At 48.9% G+C, this 19,502-nt stretch overlaps 2 protein-coding genes across 5 annotated transcripts in view; one reads left to right on the top strand and one right to left on the bottom strand.

Annotated features, from left to right (window-relative positions):
• The first annotated feature begins 47 nt into the window (after nt 1–47).
• On the top strand, nt 48–7,465 carry EIF4A3 (eukaryotic translation initiation factor 4A3). Its single transcript, XM_037390980.1, has 12 exons — nt 48–289; nt 478–550; nt 1,173–1,239; nt 2,210–2,272; nt 2,718–2,850; nt 3,911–3,991; nt 4,424–4,565; nt 5,390–5,528; nt 6,024–6,139; nt 6,708–6,815; nt 6,900–7,027; nt 7,268–7,465. The coding sequence occupies exons 1-12, from the start codon at nt 118–120 to the stop codon at nt 7,282–7,284; spliced, it is 1,239 nt and encodes a 412-aa protein (XP_037246877.1). The 5' UTR covers nt 48–117; the 3' UTR covers nt 7,285–7,465.
• A 4,648-nt stretch (nt 7,466–12,113) lies between these two features.
• ATL2 (atlastin GTPase 2) overlaps nt 12,114–19,502 on the bottom strand; it is a 38,454-nt gene continuing 31,065 nt past the window's right edge. For 2 of the 4 annotated variants that reach the window (XM_037391251.1, XM_037391254.1), the window contains exons 11-14: nt 19,237–19,308; nt 16,185–16,616; nt 14,667–14,681; nt 12,114–14,040 (exon numbers count right to left, since the gene is read on the bottom strand). In XM_037391251.1, coding sequence (XP_037247148.1) covers nt 13,921–14,040; nt 14,667–14,681; nt 16,185–16,616; nt 19,237–19,308 — 639 coding nt within the window. In that variant the 3' untranslated portion in view covers nt 12,114–13,920. Of the gene's footprint in view, nt 14,041–14,061; nt 14,566–14,666; nt 14,682–16,184; nt 16,617–19,236; nt 19,309–19,502 lie in introns of those variants that run through there. The other 2 variants (XM_037391252.1, XM_037391253.1) reach the window with 2 other exon arrangements.

Genomic DNA, 19,502 nt, shown 5'->3' with positions numbered 1-19,502 from the left:
ACCCGCCCGCCCCGCGCGTGCGCCCGCTGTACCCGCCCGCCCCGCGCGTGCGCAGCGTGGCTGGCTCGCGTCGCCGCCATCGCCGGTGCGTGAGGTGGGGTGGGGAAGGCCGCGGCGATGTCGGGCTCGGCGGGTTCGGGCGGGACGGCCGGCTCGGCGCGGAAGCGGCTGATGAAGGAGGAGGACATGACGAAGGTGGAGTTCGAGACGAGCGAAGAGGTGGACGTGACGCCCACCTTCGACACCATGGGGCTGCGGGAGGACCTGCTGCGCGGCATCTACGCCTACGGTGCGCGGCGGGCCCGAGGGGGGCGGCCGTGGTGGGGGGCCCGGGGCGGCGGGGCCGGCGCGGGGGGCCGGGGAGGTGGAGGCGGCGGCGGCGGGCGGGCCCGGCGGGGGGCGGTGCGCCTGCGCGGTGACGCCACCGCCCCTCGGTTTCGGGGCTGCCGATAACTGTGGCGGTAACGGCCTCCGCAGGGTTCGAGAAGCCGTCGGCCATCCAGCAGAGAGCCATCAAGCAGATCATCAAGGGGAGAGACGTGATCGCGCAGTGAGTGGGGCGGCGGGCGGCGGGCCCAGCGGCGGTTCCTGTAGGCATGGCGCTGTCACAGAGGCCCGGCCGAGTGCTGGGCGTTCTCAGCGAACAGGGCTCCGAGATCCCTGGGAATGTTTCCCAGCAAAGTCAGAGCAGTATAGAGACAGCTGCGGTCTCAGTTAAGGGAAAAAATAAGCAGAAGAAAGTCTATGATGTCTGTAGAGACACAGAAGGATATACATCCCACTGAAAAAAACCAAAATGCTTTCTGCATCAGTAGTGGGAACTGGTAGCCTTCCAAATTATATTGGCTTATCTACCATTTACTTAGAAAAAAAAATTGTGTAAGAGATTGCAGGAAGTTAAAATGTTGGTCTGATACAGAGTAAACCTGCTAGAGCTGGGGACCCAGCCGTGGCGTGCCCTGTCCCTGATACTGCAGTTCTCAAAGCTGCTTGTCTGCGGATCATGCTGTGATCATAATAAAACTTTGTCAAGATACACTGTTGGCAATATTACCTTCTTTGTAATGAAAGAGTGGTAAAGAGCAGAGCGGTGGAATAGATTGGGAATAGATTGAAATTGCCTATATTCTTTGTCAGACATCCGGAGTATTCACCAAACATCTGTTTCTCAGGTCACAGTCAGGAACAGGGAAGACAGCAACATTCTCCATCTCTGTTCTGCAGTGCCTGGACATACAGGTAATTTCGCAGCACATGCTGAAAATGATTTTTAGTTAAATTGGTAGAGTCTTCCATCACAAAAGCCTTTGGTTTTAGAGTGAGTAAGTGAAGCTTTACATTGAAATCTTTTTCATTATGGGCAGTGAACCTCAGACAGATTCCTGAATGAGAATTTTACCAGACTCATTAACAATTTAACAGTCAAAACCCAAACTTGGGAAAATACATTCAGATGAAGTCTTGTAATTATAAAGTTGTCTTTGTCAGTTGACCTCTTACATGTTAGAGAGCTAAATCAATCTCTGAGCAGGCAGAATTGTCCTCAAACAGCATCAGCTACCTGTCTGAACAGTTGGTGCACGTTGCACAGAATCAGACTTGGCTTTTTGAATGAGAAATGTTTGAAGTACAACTTGAATGTGTAGATGCTGTTGAATAAAATGTTGATTTTCCGAGGGCTAGTACCCTCTTAAATAAAGCTTAGATTGTTATTCACTTGCCACTGCCTGGAGACATGAAAATAAATGATGTCTGTTCTAAAGGCAAAGGTCAGCTTTTTGCTTCATTTCTGTAAAGTGCTCATAATACTTCTCAAATGTAATACTTTAAAACGTCATCTTGGAATCCTTGTACTATGCAAGGGTTTTATCTGAACTGAACATAAGAAATCAAAGTGATTTAAATTTGTTTCTATTCTATTGCAAGAAAAGTAGACACTTCTGTAATTATTTTCAGAAATTAGTTTGAAATAAAAAATGACATATCAACTGCTTAAGTGCTGTCTTGTCAAAAATAACTTAATCAACAGGCTCTTACTGTGTAAATGCTTGGTGAGATAGCAGCTTTCTAGGTATACTGACCCTTGTAAAAATCTGTTCTAGCACAAAATTCTATAACTAATCCTTAAGATGTGACATTTCAGAGTACTGTGGGATCTGTAATTATCTGCCCTGTGGTTAACTGCCATGCAATCACCTGTTTTAACCAGGTTCGTGAGACCCAGGCATTGATCTTGGCACCAACTCGGGAGCTGGCTGTACAGATTCAGAAGGTAGGAGCATGTAAATCACTGCCTATAAAGCACTTGCAAGGCCTGGAGCCGATTCTCAGGTGTTCCCCAGCAGAGCTCAAAGAACAGCTTCTGCTTTTTATTTCTTTTCCTGAAAGGAGTAAGAAATTCTAATAAAGGGCTGTTTTGCTTATTTGCGTTGTATCTGTTCTTACATGACGGTGCTGGTTAGCAGTCTAAAATTTTGCATATCTTAAGGACAACACTGTTAAGTCACAGTTGTGATTCCTGGGGAACTCGGTTCCCAGTGTTTGAAAGCCTGCTGTTGAGGAGGTTTCTGTAACAGACATGAAAAAATCCCTCTAACTGCTTGTGCATACCTGTCTAAAAAAAAGGCCGCTGTATGGCTGTGCAGACCTGCATCTCTTCAAAAATACAAGCTTTATGAGAGCTCAGTTAATTAAGCTATTCCTTTGTATCAACACAGGGTCTTCTTGCTCTGGGAGACTACATGAACGTCCAGTGCCATGCCTGCATTGGAGGGACCAATGTTGGCGAAGATATCCGAAAACTCGACTATGGACAGCATGTCGTTGCTGGCACGCCAGGCCGTGTGTTTGGTAAGGAGATGTGGGAGGGTGTATCACCTCCAGCTTTCAGACCTGAGTTGAGCCATGGGAACCTTTTGCAACTTCTGTGCGCTTAGATTTGAAAAGCACGAAAATTACATGTATCGTGACACCATTAATGTGAGGTATAACAAGGTAACAACCTACAGTAGTAATACCTGGAAAATACTAGAGAAATCAATGGGGATAGTATTTGGATTTTCTGTGTTTATATTTTGCTTATCATCATTGAAGTGTTTCTTTATATGGTGGCATGGGATCAAAGAGTATTTTTTAAGGAGAAAAATATTACAATCCCAGGAAATACTTCAGAATCTTGGAGCTGGATGTACTTGAATGTCAAAGTTGGGTCCACGTTTTCTGTGTACTGGCCGTTGCTCTGTTAAATGGGGTGCTCTTGCACCTGGTACTTTCTGGTTTCATTGCATGAAGGTTATATTTGCTGTTCATGGAGGTTGCCACAGTGGTAGTGTTAGCCTTCAAGCTCATACCTTCCAGGTCTCTGAGAAACCAGCAGCACTTCCTTACTGGAGCACCTGTCACAGAGCTAGTCTCCACAAGCGAAAACCAAAAAAATTTGCAGCTGCCAAAGTGAGCTGGCTGTGAACAGCACACTAATAGCAAATGCTTTTCTATTGCAGTATTAAGGGATTACACAAAGCCATGTGCTCTTTCAGGTAGGATGTGGATTTGCCCAGTCTGTTGAGAAAAAGTTCACGTAGCATTTTGCATTTCTCACATCCAGTTGCTGTGGGAGACTGGGTCACCTGTCCTGTGCAGTTAGCAAATAGTATCCCACAGCTTGGATGCTCAGAGCTTCCCTGCAGTCAGTGCTCCCTTGGCTGGGCTGCAGAGACATCCACCTGGGTTGCAGGGTGGACTGGGCACACTGTGGCCCTTGGTTGTGCCTTCTGTCACCAAACACCAGTCTCTGTTGGCAACAGGGGAAGTGCCTGTCCCTCCTCCACTGAAACGTCCTGACAGTGGCTGGGAGCAGTGCAGGCTCGCTTGCTTTCAGAGCCTTTTCATCTTACAAAGCGAAATCTTCCAGATATGATTCGTCGTCGAAGTTTAAGGACCCGTGCCATCAAAATGCTGGTTTTGGATGAAGCAGATGAAATGCTCAATAAAGGTAAAATATTTGTCTCCCTTTTACTTCCTTTTTTCTCGTTTCTGTGAGATTCCAGGGTGTCCCAGCTGGCAGTCTTGCTTCTAAAAACAACTGGTTTTGCTGAAGTTAGACAGTTACAGTTCATTATAGGCTGTAACAGGATAAACTCCTTGATAAGTCTTGTATGGTTTAGTTGTAGTTTCCTTTTCAATGGTTATGAATTCTTGAGCACTGCCTTTCATACTTTACTGTGTACCCCAGCCACATTGTAATGGATCTGGGAAAATGAAGAGACGAGCAATATGTGACACTGGCTTTGAGTTACTGATTCACTCATTAATGTTAATCTCATAGCATAGGCCCAGTACTGAATTCCAGATCAAATTGTGAAAGAGCAGGATATTTGGAAGAAAGACGTGCTGACTGTTGCATGCTACTTGATTTGCTTTTCAGGTTTTAAGGAGCAGATCTATGATGTGTACAGATACTTGCCTCCAGCTACGCAGGTGGTCCTGATCAGCGCCACTTTGCCTCATGAAATTCTGGAGATGACCAACAAATTCATGACAGACCCCATTCGCATCTTGGTGAAACGGTGAGTTTCTTTGGAGGGAACAGGAGCTCTTTGAGTTGGTCCAGCCCTGGGCGTTTCACAGTGTTAAGAGATTTAAATGTGCAGGTTCTCTCTCACGTTCCTTCTCACTATTGCAGTTTGCCTGGGTGTTTGCAGACATGCTCATGTCCTGTTTTCCAGCAGGAGCTGACTCATCTCCCTGACTTTACCCTTGTCCAGTTGTTTGCTGCTGCTCAGCCTGACTACCCCCTGCCTCCACATCCTCTCCATGCATACCAGTCTCTTCTGGAAATCCATCTTTGACACTTACCCAGTTCCTGTGCTCCTCCAGAGGACTTCTGTAGGCCGTTTCTGTTAATTTGCTATTACATAGCAAGCCAGAAAAGCTGTTAGCTGACCGATCTCAAATGCCCCTGGAGGTGTAGTTTGTGTCTGGTGGTATCACAGGTCCTCATGCACTGGAAGTCGGCAGGATTCAAGAGGAGTAATCAGACAGCCTGACAGGAGAAGCCTCCCTCTTGCCTGATCACATACAGTGCCCCGTTTACCTTTCTTTGGTCTCGCTTGTCAAGAAGCTTGAATGTAAAAACAGTGAGAAGCGAAATGTTTCCCTTTGAAGCCACCTGGAGTAGAGAGGGTGCCCCAGTTCCTTGTCTCTGTTGCATGGGTCACATCTAGGCCCCATACTTCGCCAGGGACTTTCTGTAACAACTTGGACTTAGGTGTAGACGCAGCAAGCCACGGGGCAGAGGTGTGATCTCTGCCGAAGCACACCCAGCCCTTCCAACCGCATTGTATCTGTTCAGCTGCTTGTGGTGTAGTATAGCTGTTCTTCTTCCCTGCAGTGATGAGTTGACCCTTGAAGGAATCAAGCAGTTCTTTGTGGCTGTGGAAAGGGAAGAATGGAAGTTTGACACCTTGTGCGATCTCTACGACACGCTCACAATCACCCAGGCTGTCATCTTCTGTAACACCAAGAGAAAGGTATGGCAGCCCTCAGGTGGGCATGTTACTTTCTGAGGGTGACTCAGAGGAGGATGCTAGCACAAACCCAGTGAAGAGGGCCAGTTGTTTCCCTCTTTGGGAACAGAGCAAGAGCAGAGGTTAAATGTTTGTCTTTGGGATGTGCCTAGCTTGAATGGCTGGTTATAGGCAGACCTGATACAGTTGGCAGGAACTGCTTTTTTAGACAAGTAGTTAAGAATGTGCTTATATTCTTCTAATTGTTCATAATCCCTGAAACAAACCCACAGTTTCTGAATAAATGCCCTCAGTTCCTTTCCTGTCAGGGCTCATGGAGCCCTGTATCATATAGACAAGGCTCTGTAAGGATTATTTACTTCCTTTAGCTGTGGAATGCTGCTTAAAGTGTCTCAGTCCTTACTAGCCTATGTCTTTGCAAACATTCTCCAAGCAGAACTAGTGCACTTGGCTGTCCTGAGCAAAGAACTAACTCAGGCTGCTTGGCTGTATGCACAGGTAGACTGGCTCACGGAGAAGATGAGAGAAGCCAACTTCACGGTTTCGTCCATGCATGGGGACATGCCGCAAAAGGAGAGGGAGTCCATCATGAAAGAGTTCAGATCTGGTGCAAGGTAAATGCCTTAAACAGTGTTGCTTACAGCATTGCTACCTCGCGGCAGGATTTCTTTTAGCGTCTGAAGGGAACAGGCCTCAGAAACCCATAATACCTCTTCCCTCTGAAGGCCTTGTCCAGCTCACATTAGGAAGAGCTTCAGTTCCTGTGTATCCCCCCGTGGTGTCGCAGGGCTGGGAGATGCCATTTTCGAGGAGGGATGCTCATGCTTCTAGGCATAGAATTAGTCTGGTTTATTTTGCTGAAGAGGTTGGGAGTTGGTACATTTAAAGTAAGTCAAGGAAGAAAAATATTTGGGCTCTGTCCTCTTACTTTAAACTCTTAGGAGCGTTGTATTCTTTCTTAAAGATCAAAGCTGTTGTGGTGCTCTCTGTCTCCACTGAAGTTTGGTGATGCTGCATGGGACGGCTTTCCTTGCAGCAAAAGTGTGTGTGTTGCCAGTGTGCTGTGGGCAGGGAGGAGCACAGAATAGCAGGGGGTGCCCTGTGCTGGAGACTAGGACTTGTCAGCTCTCACACCCACCTCAGTCAGGTGGAACAGCCATACCTGTCCCCTTCTCTTTGCAGCCGAGTCCTTATTTCAACAGATGTTTGGGCTAGAGGCCTGGATGTGCCTCAGGTGTCCCTTATCATTAATTACGACTTGCCCAACAACAGAGAGCTCTACATACACAGGTAAGGTTGGCCTTTGCACGGGGGAGGGGCTGCGTTACCATTCCCTGAGGTGGCTCCATTCTCTCCTTCCTTCTACCTCCACAGAATTGGCCGGTCAGGCAGATACGGCCGAAAAGGTGTAGCGATCAACTTTGTGAAGAATGATGACATCCGCATCCTGCGAGACATTGAGCAGTACTACTCCACCCAGATAGACGAGATGCCGATGAACGGTGAGTGCGGGCCAGCTCCAGTGAGGCTGCCGCCCTCCTCCAGTTGGGAACCGGTGTGCTGCATCTGAAAGAGAAATGCCAGATGCTTTATTTGGCCAAATGTGTCATTCCCGAGCCTGACCCATCTTGGATTCCCCTGGGGAAGAACCTGGGAACAGCAGGAGCAGTGCTGTACTGCTGTACCGCGGCTCTTGGCACACTCGGTGCATACTTACGTTCTCTCATTTTCTCTCATTTCAGTTGCCGATCTTATCTGAAGGTCCATGTTTACCAGGGAGTTGTACTATTTAGTAGCCTCCGTAATTCTCTTTTGGACGCATATCCTTTTACCATACTGCTGGTCCGTATGTTCCGGAGTTGAGCTGCACTTGGAAACTGTAAATAATGTCTTTACTCCCACCCATGTTTTTCAATAAAAAAATTAAAGTTTTACCATAACCTGTACTTAATTAACCCAAGATAGTAACAGGCAGGGAGTTTTGAGATACTGCCATACTTGGCTAGCACAATTGAAGAAATACTGGGTGCTCAGTATGCCTAGGTAGATAAATGCAGGGCTTGCTTGCTGTTCCCTGCCCTCTCCCTGTCCCCGGGCCGTGCTGCCTAGTTTCCTTAGCTGCAGGATCAGCCATCTGCAGGAAAGGCCTATGGCCTGACCCGATCCTGCTCTAAGAAAGTTGAGTTATAAGATAGCCAGAAAAGAATTTCCTGTTATTTATGCCTTTCTGGAGCCAGAAATGACATCACGTGTCGCTCTGCATGAGTATTTTGCCTCCCAAGGATCCCAGGGATTGAGCAGGTGCCTGTGAGGGCGAGAGCCTCTTTAACTTGGTGCTGGCTGGAGAAACAGAGGCAGTGGGGACGAGGAGGGACTGTCACCCTCTGTCAGTGACCAGCTGGAGTGCAGGGAGCTCCACCTGCGGGTGGATGAGGAGGCAGGAGAGCTTATGGGTCAGGAATAAAGGGAGGGCAGGGACAGGTGACATTACAGTGGGGTTCTGCTACAGGCCCCCTGACCAGGAGGACCAAGCAGATCAGGCTCTCCACAGACAGAAAGGAGCAGCCTCATGTTTGCAAGCCCTGGCCCCCCTCATAGGGGACTTCAAGCACCCCAGTAGCTGCGGGAGGGACAACGCAGCAGGGCATAAGCAATCCAGGAGGTTCCTGGGATGCCTGATCATTTCCTTCCCCAAGTGATGGAGGAGCCAGTGAGGAGAGGTGCCCCACTGGACCTTGCTCTCACCAGCAAGGAGGGGCTGCTGGGGAGCGTGAAGGTCAGGGGCAGCCTTGGCTGCAGTGACCCTGCAATGGCAGAGTTCCAGATCCCCGGGGCAGCGAGGAGGGCGCGCAGCAAGCTCGCTACCCTGGGCTTCAGGAGAGCAGACTTGGGCCTCTCCGGGCACCTGCTTGGTGGAGTAGCGTGGGGTAGAGCCCTGGAGGGACGAGGGGCCCGAGAGAGCTGGTTAATGCTGAAGGACCAGCTCGTCCAGGCTCAGGACCAGTGCGTCCCAGCAAGGAGGGAGTCGGGCAAAAACGCCAGGAGGCTGCATGGATGAGCAAGGAGCTCCTGGACAAACTCCAACACAAAAAGGAAGCCTGCAGAGGGTGGAAGCAAGGACAAGCAGCCTGGGAGGAATAGAGAAATGTCCGAGCAGCCAGGCGTCAGGTTAGGAAAGCTAAAGCCCTGACAGAATTAAACCTGGCCAGGGACGACAGGGGCAACAAGAAAAGTTTGTGTGGGTATGCAGTGATGGAAGGAAGAGCAGGGAAGACGTGGGGCCTCTCCAGAAGGAAACGGGAGGCCTGGTTACCTGGGATATGGAGACGGCTGAGGTACCTGGCAATGTTTTTGTCTCGGTCTTCACCGGTGAGCGCTCCAGCTGCGCCGGCCAAGTCGCAGAAGGCAAAGGCAGGAACTGGGAGAACGAAGAACCAGCTGCTGTAGGTGAGGATCAGGTTTGAGAGCATCCGAGGAACCTGAAGGTGCATGAGTGTGGGACCTGATGAGATGCACCCGCGGGTCTTGAGGGAACTGGCGGCTGAAGTGGCCGAGCCACTCTCCATCATATTTGAGAAGTCGTGGCAGTCCGGTGAAGTTCCTACTGACTGGAAAAGGGGAAACACAACCTTCATTTTTAAAAAGGGGAAATAGGAAGACCCGGGGAACTACAGGCTGGTCAGTCTCACCTTGTTGCCCGGTGACATCATGGGGCAGATCCTCCTGGGAGCTATGCTAAGGCACATGGAAAATGAGGTGACTGGTGATGGCCAGCATGGCTTCAGTAAGGGCAAATCGTGCCTGATGAGTTTGATGGCCTTCATGGGGTTACAGCACTGGTGGATAAGGGAAGAGCAACTGATGTCATCTACCTGGGCTTGCACGAAGCATCTGACACTGCCCTGCGTGACATCCTTGTCTCTAAACTGGAGAGACATGGGTTTGATGGATGGACCACTTGGTAGATGAGGAATTGGCTGGATGGTCACACTCAAAGAGTTGTTCAATGTCCAAGTGGAGACCGGTGAGGGGTGATGTTCCTCAAGGGTCAGCACTGGCACCGGTGCTGGTTTAGCATCTTTGTCGGGGACGTGGGCAGTGGGACCAAGTGCCCCCTCAGTGACTTTGCCGACACCGCTGAGCTGTGTGGTGTGGCTGACACGCTGGAGGGAAGGGATGCCGTCCCGAGGGACTGCGACAGGCTTGAGAGGTGGGACCGTGCAAACCTCATCAAGTCCACCAAGGCCAAGTGCCAGGTCCTGCACGTGGGTCGGGGCAATCGCAAGCACAAGCACAGGCTGGGCAGAGAACGGACTGGGAGCAGCCCTGAGCAGGAGGAACTTGGGGGTGTCGGTGGACGAGAAGCTCAACAGGACCCAGCAATGTGCACTGGCAGCCCAGAAAGCCAAGCGAGCCCTGGGCTGCATCCCCAGCAGCGTGGCCGGCGGGGCGAGGGAGGGGGCTCTGCCCCTCTGCCCCGCTCTGCTGAGACCCCCTGCAGCGCTGCGTCTGCTCGGGCGGCCCCAGCACGAGAAGGAGCTGGAGCTGTTGGAGCGAGTCCCGAGGAGGCCACGCGGATGATCAGAGGCTGGAGCCCCTCTGCTGTGGGGCCAGGCTGAGAGCTGGGGCTGTTCAGCCCGGAGCAGAGCAGGCTCCGGGGAGACCTCAGAGCAGCTCCCAGCGCCCGCAGGGGCTGACAGAAAGCTGGGGAGGGGCTTTGTGCAAGGGAGGTAGTGACAGGGCAAGGGGTACTGGCGTTAAACTGAAAGGGGGGAGATTCAGGTTAGATATTGGCAAGAAATTCTTCCCCGTGAGGGCGGCGAGGCGCTGGCCCAGGCTGCCCAGGGCAGCTGAGGGTGCCCCATCCCTGGCAGTGGCCAAGGCCAGGCTGGACGGGGCTGGGAGCAGCCTGGGCTGGGGGGAGGTGACCCTGCCCGTGGCAGGGGGCTGGAACTGGGGGGTCTTCGGGGACCTTTCCGACCCAAACCATTCTGTGATTCTGTGAAATACATTCTAATCAGCATTTCCTGAAGTAAGGGAAAGAGCAAGCATGGTTTACTTTGTTGCCTTCTCCACCCCTTTCTGACGCTGTAGCTTCTTCCATCTTCCCAGGTCTCGTTGATCTCCCGGCAGCAGCATGCTGTCCTTTGCCAGCTGTAGTATCTTCCACGTAGCTTTCCTGCTGAGCTCTGCTGTGTCCCTTTTGAGGCAAGTTGGCTGCTGGTTTGGGGTATGTCACCGCGTTTTACTGTTTTTTCTGTTAAATTGTTTTTTGTTTGTCAAGGGGAAAGGCAGGCCTTAATACACCACCAGTTTGCAGAGAACTGGAACAGCTCTCAGAGTTCTTTTCAGAACCGGTGGCAGAGTGGCCCTGGGTAGAGAAAGTGAGCGCACTTTACACCCCCGTGTATTCTGCCAGGGAAGCCCCTCTGTTCCCTTGTACTCACTCTGTGCTCAGTCCTGGTCTTAACAGTATACAGGCACAGGCTGAGCACTACTAACCTTATTTTAATACCAGTTGTAAGGGGTTGCCCAACAGGGGGGAGGCCCCCATGTGCAACCAGCAGCAGGGCCGAGCCATCGCTCCCAGCAGGCAGCCCCCCCCGCGCCCTGGCCCTCCAGCTGGTCGGGATGAAGGGCTGTTGGTGGAAACCAGCCGAGCTGTGGATCCCTCCAGTAACCTCACAAGGAGGCTCAGTGTGTCCGGTTGCTGGGCGCTGGGTCACCGGTCTGCTCCACAGCTGGCACACACATGGCCCGTGCCCCGCTCTGGCTGCCGGGCCGGCCCGCCCATGCGCGCACCCGCTGCACATGTGGCCTCCAGCGACGCGTCTGCCCTTAATGCCCATGGAGCCTCCGCTGCCGCCAGCTGCCTCCCGCGTTGGGAGGCTCATGCAGCTGGACCCCGGCCCGCCTGGCCCCCCGCGCCTCCCGCCCAGCTCAGGCCTGGGCTGCTGCGGTACCCGGCCCTCACCTGCCTGCTGGCTACATCTGGCTCCGTTTTCGTGTCCCACCACCCCCTTGCTCTGCACCCGCTCCAGCCTCGGTTGCTGGCCCTCCAAGCACAGCCTCCGCGCACGCGCACACGGAACGGAGCCCCTCACCCAGGGAGAGGGCAAGAAAGGGAGTTAACTGAGAAGTGAAGGTGGAGCCGGACAGGAACAGGCACCGGCAACCTGTTGCCACATGCCCCTTTTATCCCCTTAATCATCTACTTTCCACACCTGCCCCTCCCAAAAATCACCTTGGTCCTCCACTTCTCCTAGCTTTGATTCCCAACACCCCCCACCCCGCAAAGTGGAGGGGGTTTTTTTGCATTAATTCTGCAACTTCTCGGCACAGCGTTCAGGAACTCTCCCTCCGCATGCCCCGTTTCAGTCCTCTGTTAGGACAGCACCTGGGTCCAGGTCCACAGCCCCGTCCTGGGCAGAGTCCTGCTCTCACCATCGTGCAGAGCAAGGTGCAGCCTGGCCTCTGACTCGCACCTTCCTGGAGGACACGAGCAGCGAAAGCAAGCACAGCTCTCCAAGCCCCCACTGTGACTCCAGTCGCTTGACTAATAAAGAGATTAATCAGCAAAGCATGAGGTTGTTTAAATAACAGTATTTAATCTGTACAGTTTGAGAGAAGATATCATAAAATGCAACATTCCTACCTCACCTTCAGCATCATTCACCTGGAGCTGAGCCCTCATCTCCAGAGGGCAGGTAACCACCGCTCCCCAGCAGTTCTTTATGGTACAAAAGTCACAGTGCAATTACTTTAGTCCTAGACAGATGATTTCCCTCACCCAAGAGTGGGGAGACTGATGAAGCTCAAATGTGGATGGAAATCGTTACCACTTAGGAATGCAAAAAAAACAGCTATTGCACACAGTCATTTCCAGCTGAAACTACAGCAGTTAATTATTTAGCTGCCTTTACACTCCACACAGCTGATTCTGGTTTAGTCAAGTGAAAACAGGGCCGGTAACAAGGTTTCCGAGTGATAACAGTTGTCGGACAGAGGGCAGAAGCTGACAAGCAACTCCACAAGTCAAGAAGCGTGCTTTAGAATACCAGAAAGTTTTCCTGCGCCAGGAGGGGATATGAGCTAGACAGATGTCATCTTTCAGAGACAAGCATGAGAGGAACATCGGCTTTGATAGAAAGCTATGAAGTACAATAGACAATTTGTTCATATAATTGTCAGGATAAGTATTTGACATAGTTTATGTAGTAGAATACATACTTGAACATCTTTTAAAAATAAGCACGGATTTCATTTCATATATACACAACTGATTTTAATCATGTACTGAAAATAAATTACAGGAAATAATTTTAAAATGCAACAGAAGACAAAGAGGTTCACAACAAACATTCCCATTGATTTTCCCAAGGGGGTGGGAGATTGCAGTGCTCAAGGCAGGTAAATATCACAAATATATCAAAAAACTTCAAATTGTTGATGCATTCACACATTTACATGAGCCACAAACATTCCTTTACAGGGACTGCACTTAGCTACCACAGAACCAGGTTTTGCCATAAACTACAAAACTTTGATACAAAATTGTATTTATATATTTATATCTCATATACATGCCCTATCTGTGATTTCTTAAAAAATAAAAACTAAACACACTGTACAGACAATCCTAACTCATTGCTTCGTAGCTGTAGGCAACATTTTTGGATGGAATTTCTCCCCCAGTAGAATTAATGGCAATATTATATACACAAAGGCTAAACTGCAGAAAAAGACAGCTCGGATCTGATATGCACCTCCCTCGGGACCAGGCCTGCGAGTTCAAGGCAAGACACCCTGCGGTCTGTCCCGCCGCCTCCCTTGCAAGTCAGTTCTGCCACTGGCGGCGTGAGGAACCAATACATGCAGTTGTGTAACACTGGTATAAAAGGCAATAAAGCAAGATACATATTGTAATGTAGTGGCTCTAATGGCATCACTGACTTGATACACAGACACACAAGGGGATGCTGCGGAGCTGGGTACATTTGGTGAGAGCACACCTTACGTGGGCCCGATCGTCGTACTTCCCTGAAATTACCTCCTGCAGAGGACAGATTCCCACTGTAAGCCAGAGACTGCATCAACTCAAGCACTGGGGGAAAGACACCCCCCACCCCTGGCACACTCCCTGCAGAACACCTTCCTCCCTTCCACCCCCAGCAGTCGCCATGGCAACAGTTTGTCTCAGCAGCAGAGCACTGACAAACTCGCTCTTCCCAGGTGATGGCAGTAACCTGCAAAGCCAGTCACACTAAACTACTTCTACAGTTGATTGTAAACTTTGGTTTATTTTTTTATTTTTTTTTTATTATTATTATTGAGTTCTCATGGTACAGCAAGCATGTCTAGGACGAGAGGGCAGAGTTGAAGAGGAGATGAACTATCAGTCTGTCTTTAGTCTGGCATGGTGAGACACCTGCTCGGTCAGGCCTGCTTTGATAGAGTTTTTTACAGACTGCCTCATATGATCCTCCATCAAATTATCACTCATGGGCTTCAACACCTGTGGAATGAGAAACGTGCAAAAAAAAACACAAAAAAATGAGGTAACCAAGGAAAATAAAATATAAAAACATACAAAGAGACAAGATTTGAAATAATGAAGAAAAAAAAAAGAATGCTGAAGTCTGACAAACTGGCATGAACTGAAAGAGAAATGGAGCGCTGCTGCTACAGTAATGAGGTTAAATCGGTCACATGCTATGGACACAAGTGATACCCCTCCTATACAGCAGTATTTCACTGAATTCAAACCACTTTACAGTTCCTAGAAGATGGATGTGCAATTCCATACCCTATGTGCAGCATCAGTCTGGTATGGTTACAGCATTTATGCAGACCGGCCCAGACAGTCCAGCTTATTGTCCTATATGTGTAAGTGTGAACACTTCAGATACAGAAAGAAAGTTAAAAATACTGGCTAGTTTTTCTTCTTGTTATTGTTGGATGAGAGTCGCTGTCGCGGCACTGATGTAAGAGCACGGCGAATCGTTCGGCGTCTAAGGACTTCAAAGAGTTTGGAAAACACCTAAAACATGAATTCAGCTGTTAGGAAAAGCGGCTTTTAGAAGGCAGCAGAAAAAGTCAATCAAGTTCAGAAAAAGAAACCAGTTGCCAGTAACTTCTCACCTTCCTGGGATTCCTCTGAAGCATGGAGGGAAAAGACAGACAGAGATTCAGGAAAAAAAAAAACCCAATATCAAGGACACAGTATATAATGAGAGCGACTCAGACAAGGACCTGTAGGTGCTTTGCATTATTATTGCTGATGTGCAACTGTAACATCCCCACCAGCAAGTTCTTTTGCAGAGCACCTTCCTCCGGCCCACAAAAGGCAAGCTCCTGCCAGCATAAGCCGAGTGCTGCCGCCTCCAAGGAAGGACACAGTCAGTCAGATGAAGCCTTACACGTGCTCTGGGTATCCTATGCCAGCAGCCACCCTCAGTGAGCGCTAACCAAACACAGAGCTGACACCTTCCACTTTTTGCTGTGCTCTTCAGCCCCAAGCTCCAAAACAAGAAGCTACGGTGGTACAGGAAAGCCTCGATTTTAATCACTAGCTACAGGTGTAACTCAAAATTTAGTACCCTGATGCTCATTTCATTATTATTAGAAATCCACTTTTTCCACTCCAGTGTGACTCACAACCTTACTTGGTCACTTGGGTCTAGAGTACCACTATACTCACCTATAGTGAGGCTTGAACAGAGTCATTTTTCAGGTGTAGAAGAGCCTCTGTATAGAAGGCTCCAGTTACTTGTCTGCTCGTGCCTTGCGGGATTTATTTACTGTCACCCCAGGTAAGGTCAGCGAGCCCTTTATTTCTAGTAACAGCAGTACCAAAGTGTTTCCCTCCTGCTGGCACTGGACATAGCTACTCGGAATGCTCCGACACAACTTGTAAGAGTTGCTCAGGAATTCTCTACAGGGGCTTTACCGGCACAGCTGTGTCAGCTGGATTCAGGCAGCAAAATCTCTGTACAGAAGGCTTTCTCCCCCAGCTTTGGTACTCTTACACTCGTGTTGTCTTTTCTTTCAGGAATTTGTCTGTCTGTCAAGTATTTATTGCAAGAGCAGTTGCAGCAACTGAAGCCGTCACTGACAACACAAGTCTTGAAGGAAGAAACCTGCTGTGCATCCTCTTGTAGCTGTTGTTGCAAGCCAATCGGGTTGCTGCAAGTCACCAGCCAGTTCTCTCTGAGGTCTAATTAGCCCTCCAGTGTCACATCATCAGGTGAGGTGAGGGAGGGTAGCAGTGTTCACCTTTCCCATTTCTTGCACCACCCCGAGATATTTTATCCACCATATCCACAGGGCAAGTTTATCACTTTAAACATACCTTTAAAAGCAGAACTCCTTGCTCTGAAAAAGTAACCAAATGTTTTGAGTCCTTCCGCTCTTTACCACCGAATCCCCTAGGTAAGGCCTTTAAGTAACACTTTCTTGATAATATCCTAAGCTTGTTTAACATTCTTTGTGTGCAGCATCTCTTCCTGAAGAGAGCAGTCATGCTTCTGAGCCAGTTTCCCCCCTGGCAACACTAGCGTTCCCCATTAGGTCTAGACCAGTCACTCACAGCCCTGAACAGAAACTGGTTGCTATGTCTGCTCAAGAAAGGAAGATTTTGCATTAAAAATGGATACCAACCTGTTCCCATATAGCTTCAGCGATCTGATCAATGGCTGTTCCAACTTCTCTGAATTCCCCAGAGTACTTAACGTATGCCCAAGTACAAAATGATATAAGAGCCATCCCCAGCACGAGATTACACAGGGTAGCTATGGAGTTCATACCAAGGAACCCAGTCAGTCCTGAGGTTATATACATGGCAAACATGACTGCAAATAGAGTGGCAGGGGTACGAGCAGCATAAAAGATGTTTTTGCCATCGTTGTGCTTCACAAAGTTTGCATAGATCTCGTCAATTTCCACTTCAAGCTGTTCCTGGTAGCGCCGACAGAACTCCTCCCCTCCCATCTTCTTCACCGAGCGGAACTGCCTGACAGCCGACTCTCTGAAATCCTGGTGCTTCCGCTCAAGGTCCGATGGGGCAATGTAAGGCTTATCTCCCCCACAAACCTGTCAGAGCAATCAGAGAGGAGGTCATCGCACCCTGAGCATCTTTTGCTGTACAGAAAGCAGACCTGCTCCTCGCTGCCCCCCTCTCAAGCCAGCAGCAGACTACCTCCTGCAGCTTTCTTGGCTCCGTAAGCTGGAGAGTCCTGTCTCAAATGAAGCAGCTAAAGGTACTTCACATCACGGCACAGCAACAGCTGTATCTGTCTAATCACACACAAAGCTACACCATGTGACTCGTCCTGTCCTTCTGGGCTTGCCCAAGGGGAGCAGTTGAAAGTACAGGTTGTCAGCCACATGTATGCTCCTGTTATGAAAAGGTGAAATAAAGGAACACCACGAGGCAGAGGAAACTTGGCTTGAGGCAAGTCAAGGAGAGCTCTGAAGGCCACAAGCCCTCCCCTCAGTTTGTTACTCCTGGTCACCCATGTCAGTAAGAGGGTCAGTGCAGAACTTGGACACAGAGGGTAGACTTTGCCCACTTAACAAGTTTATTCCTGTTTATTGCTGCCACTAGCAGGCTCCATGAAGCTTACCAGGTGATACAAACTAACAAGAACTAGTTGCTGACACCTTTAGCCTACTCTTCCCTAGACTGTCCCCGCTAGGCTTGATTCTGATCAACTTGTGAGGGTACGCTTCTGGTGAAGGGACAAGGCCGTGGACCCAAATGGATACCCATGATGCGCAGACCACCACCCTCCCTCTCCCTCAGTCAGCATGAGTATGAAAATGATCAGACTCCAAGGACTCCTGTTCTGTAAGACTGACTTCTGACCTCTTGAGGACTAAGATTAGAAATTACCTAGGCCATCAGAAACATACGTGTGGCACCATAGCTCCACCTCTTCCAGACCCTCACACTGAGGCTATGTCTAAAAACTGTAGACTCTTTCCATATGACGTCAAAGAGCAGCATTCCCTCTCCTACCTTAGGGTAGTCTTAGCACAGCTTTTGCCATCCCATGTCCTGAGTGCAACGACAACTTTTAACTTTCTCCTGCTGCTATCCCTTCAGCAGGACACAAAAGACCACCTTCTCTGAGTACAGCATCCCCTTTCTGCCTGACAAGATACGCAGCTTCACCGCCTAGCTTCAAGGCAAACCTCACTGTCAAGATGCCGACACTCCCGCTCTGCCCCTTGCTCAAGTTTAACAAGCACCTTTCTGCTTTTTCTGTATTTTTCCACAGCTGGCAAAACTCCCTGGAAAATTACTACTAGTCTCATCCCCCAAAATGGTCTTTTCACATTGCCCGGACAGTGTTAAACACTAGGAGCTGCTGAATCATTAAGACCACCACACAAATAACTGCCACTGTTTTCTCATACTCTGTGTGACTGCACCTGTTGTTCCTTACATTTAAGGTCATTTAGGGGGACAGTATTTTGGGTTATGCACACTCAGCAAAGGAGGGCTTTGGTTCATGAGGAGAACACAAAAGCTATGGCAAGAACTATCTTTACATAACCCAGTCTCAAATCCAAAGAGTTCCCACTTCTGTTCCCAAAAATAGAAGTTTCAGAGCTGTGTCACATTAAGAAAATAATCTGAGACATCTGGATAAAAACCAATTCAAGACACTTGTGTGTATCTCTACAGTGACATAAAAATATACAGTACTATGGAAACAAAGTCTGTTTAAGAGAACATCTGTTCTTGTTTATTCCCTACCCCAAGCAAGAAACCTTACAACTACAGTATCTCAACAGCCATTGAAGAGTCAAGGCAGGAAGGCAGACTTGGCATTTATAATAAAACCACCCATTCGCTATTTCAAGAGATTTTCCAGAATGGAAACAAATGAAGGAGTCCCTCTACACCAGCACAGCATTCCCAAAACAGCCTGATGACAACTGGAACTGGCTAGTCTGCCGTTAGCATTAGGTCTTACTCTAATTTCAAAATGGAAAGCTACTTCAGCAATTAAGACCAGAACTAGCCTAATTAATGGGGAGATAGGTGTGATGACATGCTACAAACATATTGGTCTTTTCTGGTTGTGGAGTTTCACAATAAGCATAGTCCTGTTAAGCTTTACAAGACATGGAATTGTTTTCAGAATTTCTGTATTGAAACCTTGCATAACACTACACTGAATTATGAAGCACATCCATTCAGCTTTGAGTGGTGTAAGTCACTATCTTCAAGAGAAGAAACAAGTATCAGAGCCAAGAAAATTCTTGTAATTCAAAGGCGTTTTTAAAAACCTTAGAATAATTGTAATCCTTCCATTTTACAGCGAACAACCAACTGCAGTTCAGAAGTATGAGACTAGAATTCTAGAACTCTACCCTTGCCTGACCCTTCCCAGCAAATGTCTCCTCACCTGTTTGCCCGTTTCATGTCACAGCATTTTAAGATGTCTGTCAAGAGCAGCAGGGGGAACTAACAGGTGGTATCTTACAAAGACATCCATTCCCATACCGCCCCAGAAGTTTCGCTCTCAAAGAATCCTGGTTTTACTGCATTGGACATCTAACCTGAGTGCAGAAAACACATGAGTACTAGCCCTAAGCTACTCTTCTCTGTTAACAGGCTCACAACCAACACCAAGTACAACATTAAAAGCGAAGGCCTGTATTTGCACATAGGCAGTTAGAAAATGTTGTGTCATCATACCTGCTCCATGCCTTTACTGTACAAGTCTTTTGCTCCTGCCACAGCAGCAAGATTGTTTGCCTCCGCTGTTGCCTAGAAAACATTGAGCACCATGTACCATCACAGCATTACCAGCCAGTTACACACATGTAGTTGCACTGCCCAGCACCCCCACAACCTCCAAAGCTTAGGATGGCCAGGAACCCAACCCCCCCAGAAGAAACAAGTGAAGGTTAGCAACATACATAAAAACACATTACTGACTAGGAGGATGTTTTCTTCAGCTC

The sequence above is a fragment of the Falco rusticolus genome, chromosome 6 (genome assembly GCF_015220075.1).
Source record: "Falco rusticolus isolate bFalRus1 chromosome 6, bFalRus1.pri, whole genome shotgun sequence".
Lineage (NCBI taxonomy): Eukaryota > Metazoa > Chordata > Aves > Falconiformes > Falconidae > Falco > Falco rusticolus.
Note: the sequence above shows the minus strand (reverse complement) of the source record. Positions and strands in the feature narration are given on the sequence as shown.

What these genes read in the sequence shown, in the direction of transcription:
- EIF4A3 (XM_037390980.1), top strand. Translation starts at nt 118, where the DNA reads ATGTCGGGCTCGGCGGGTTCGGGCGGGACGGCCGGCTCGGCGCGGAAG. An exon ending in TGCAGTGCCTGGACATACAG is followed by an intron (nt 1,240 to 2,209) that starts GTAATTTCGCAG and finishes TGTTTTAACCAG; the next exon opens with GTTCGTGAGACCCAGGCATT. An exon ending in AGAGAGCTCTACATACACAG is followed by an intron (nt 6,816 to 6,899) that starts GTAAGGTTGGCC and finishes CTACCTCCACAG; the next exon opens with AATTGGCCGGTCAGGCAGAT.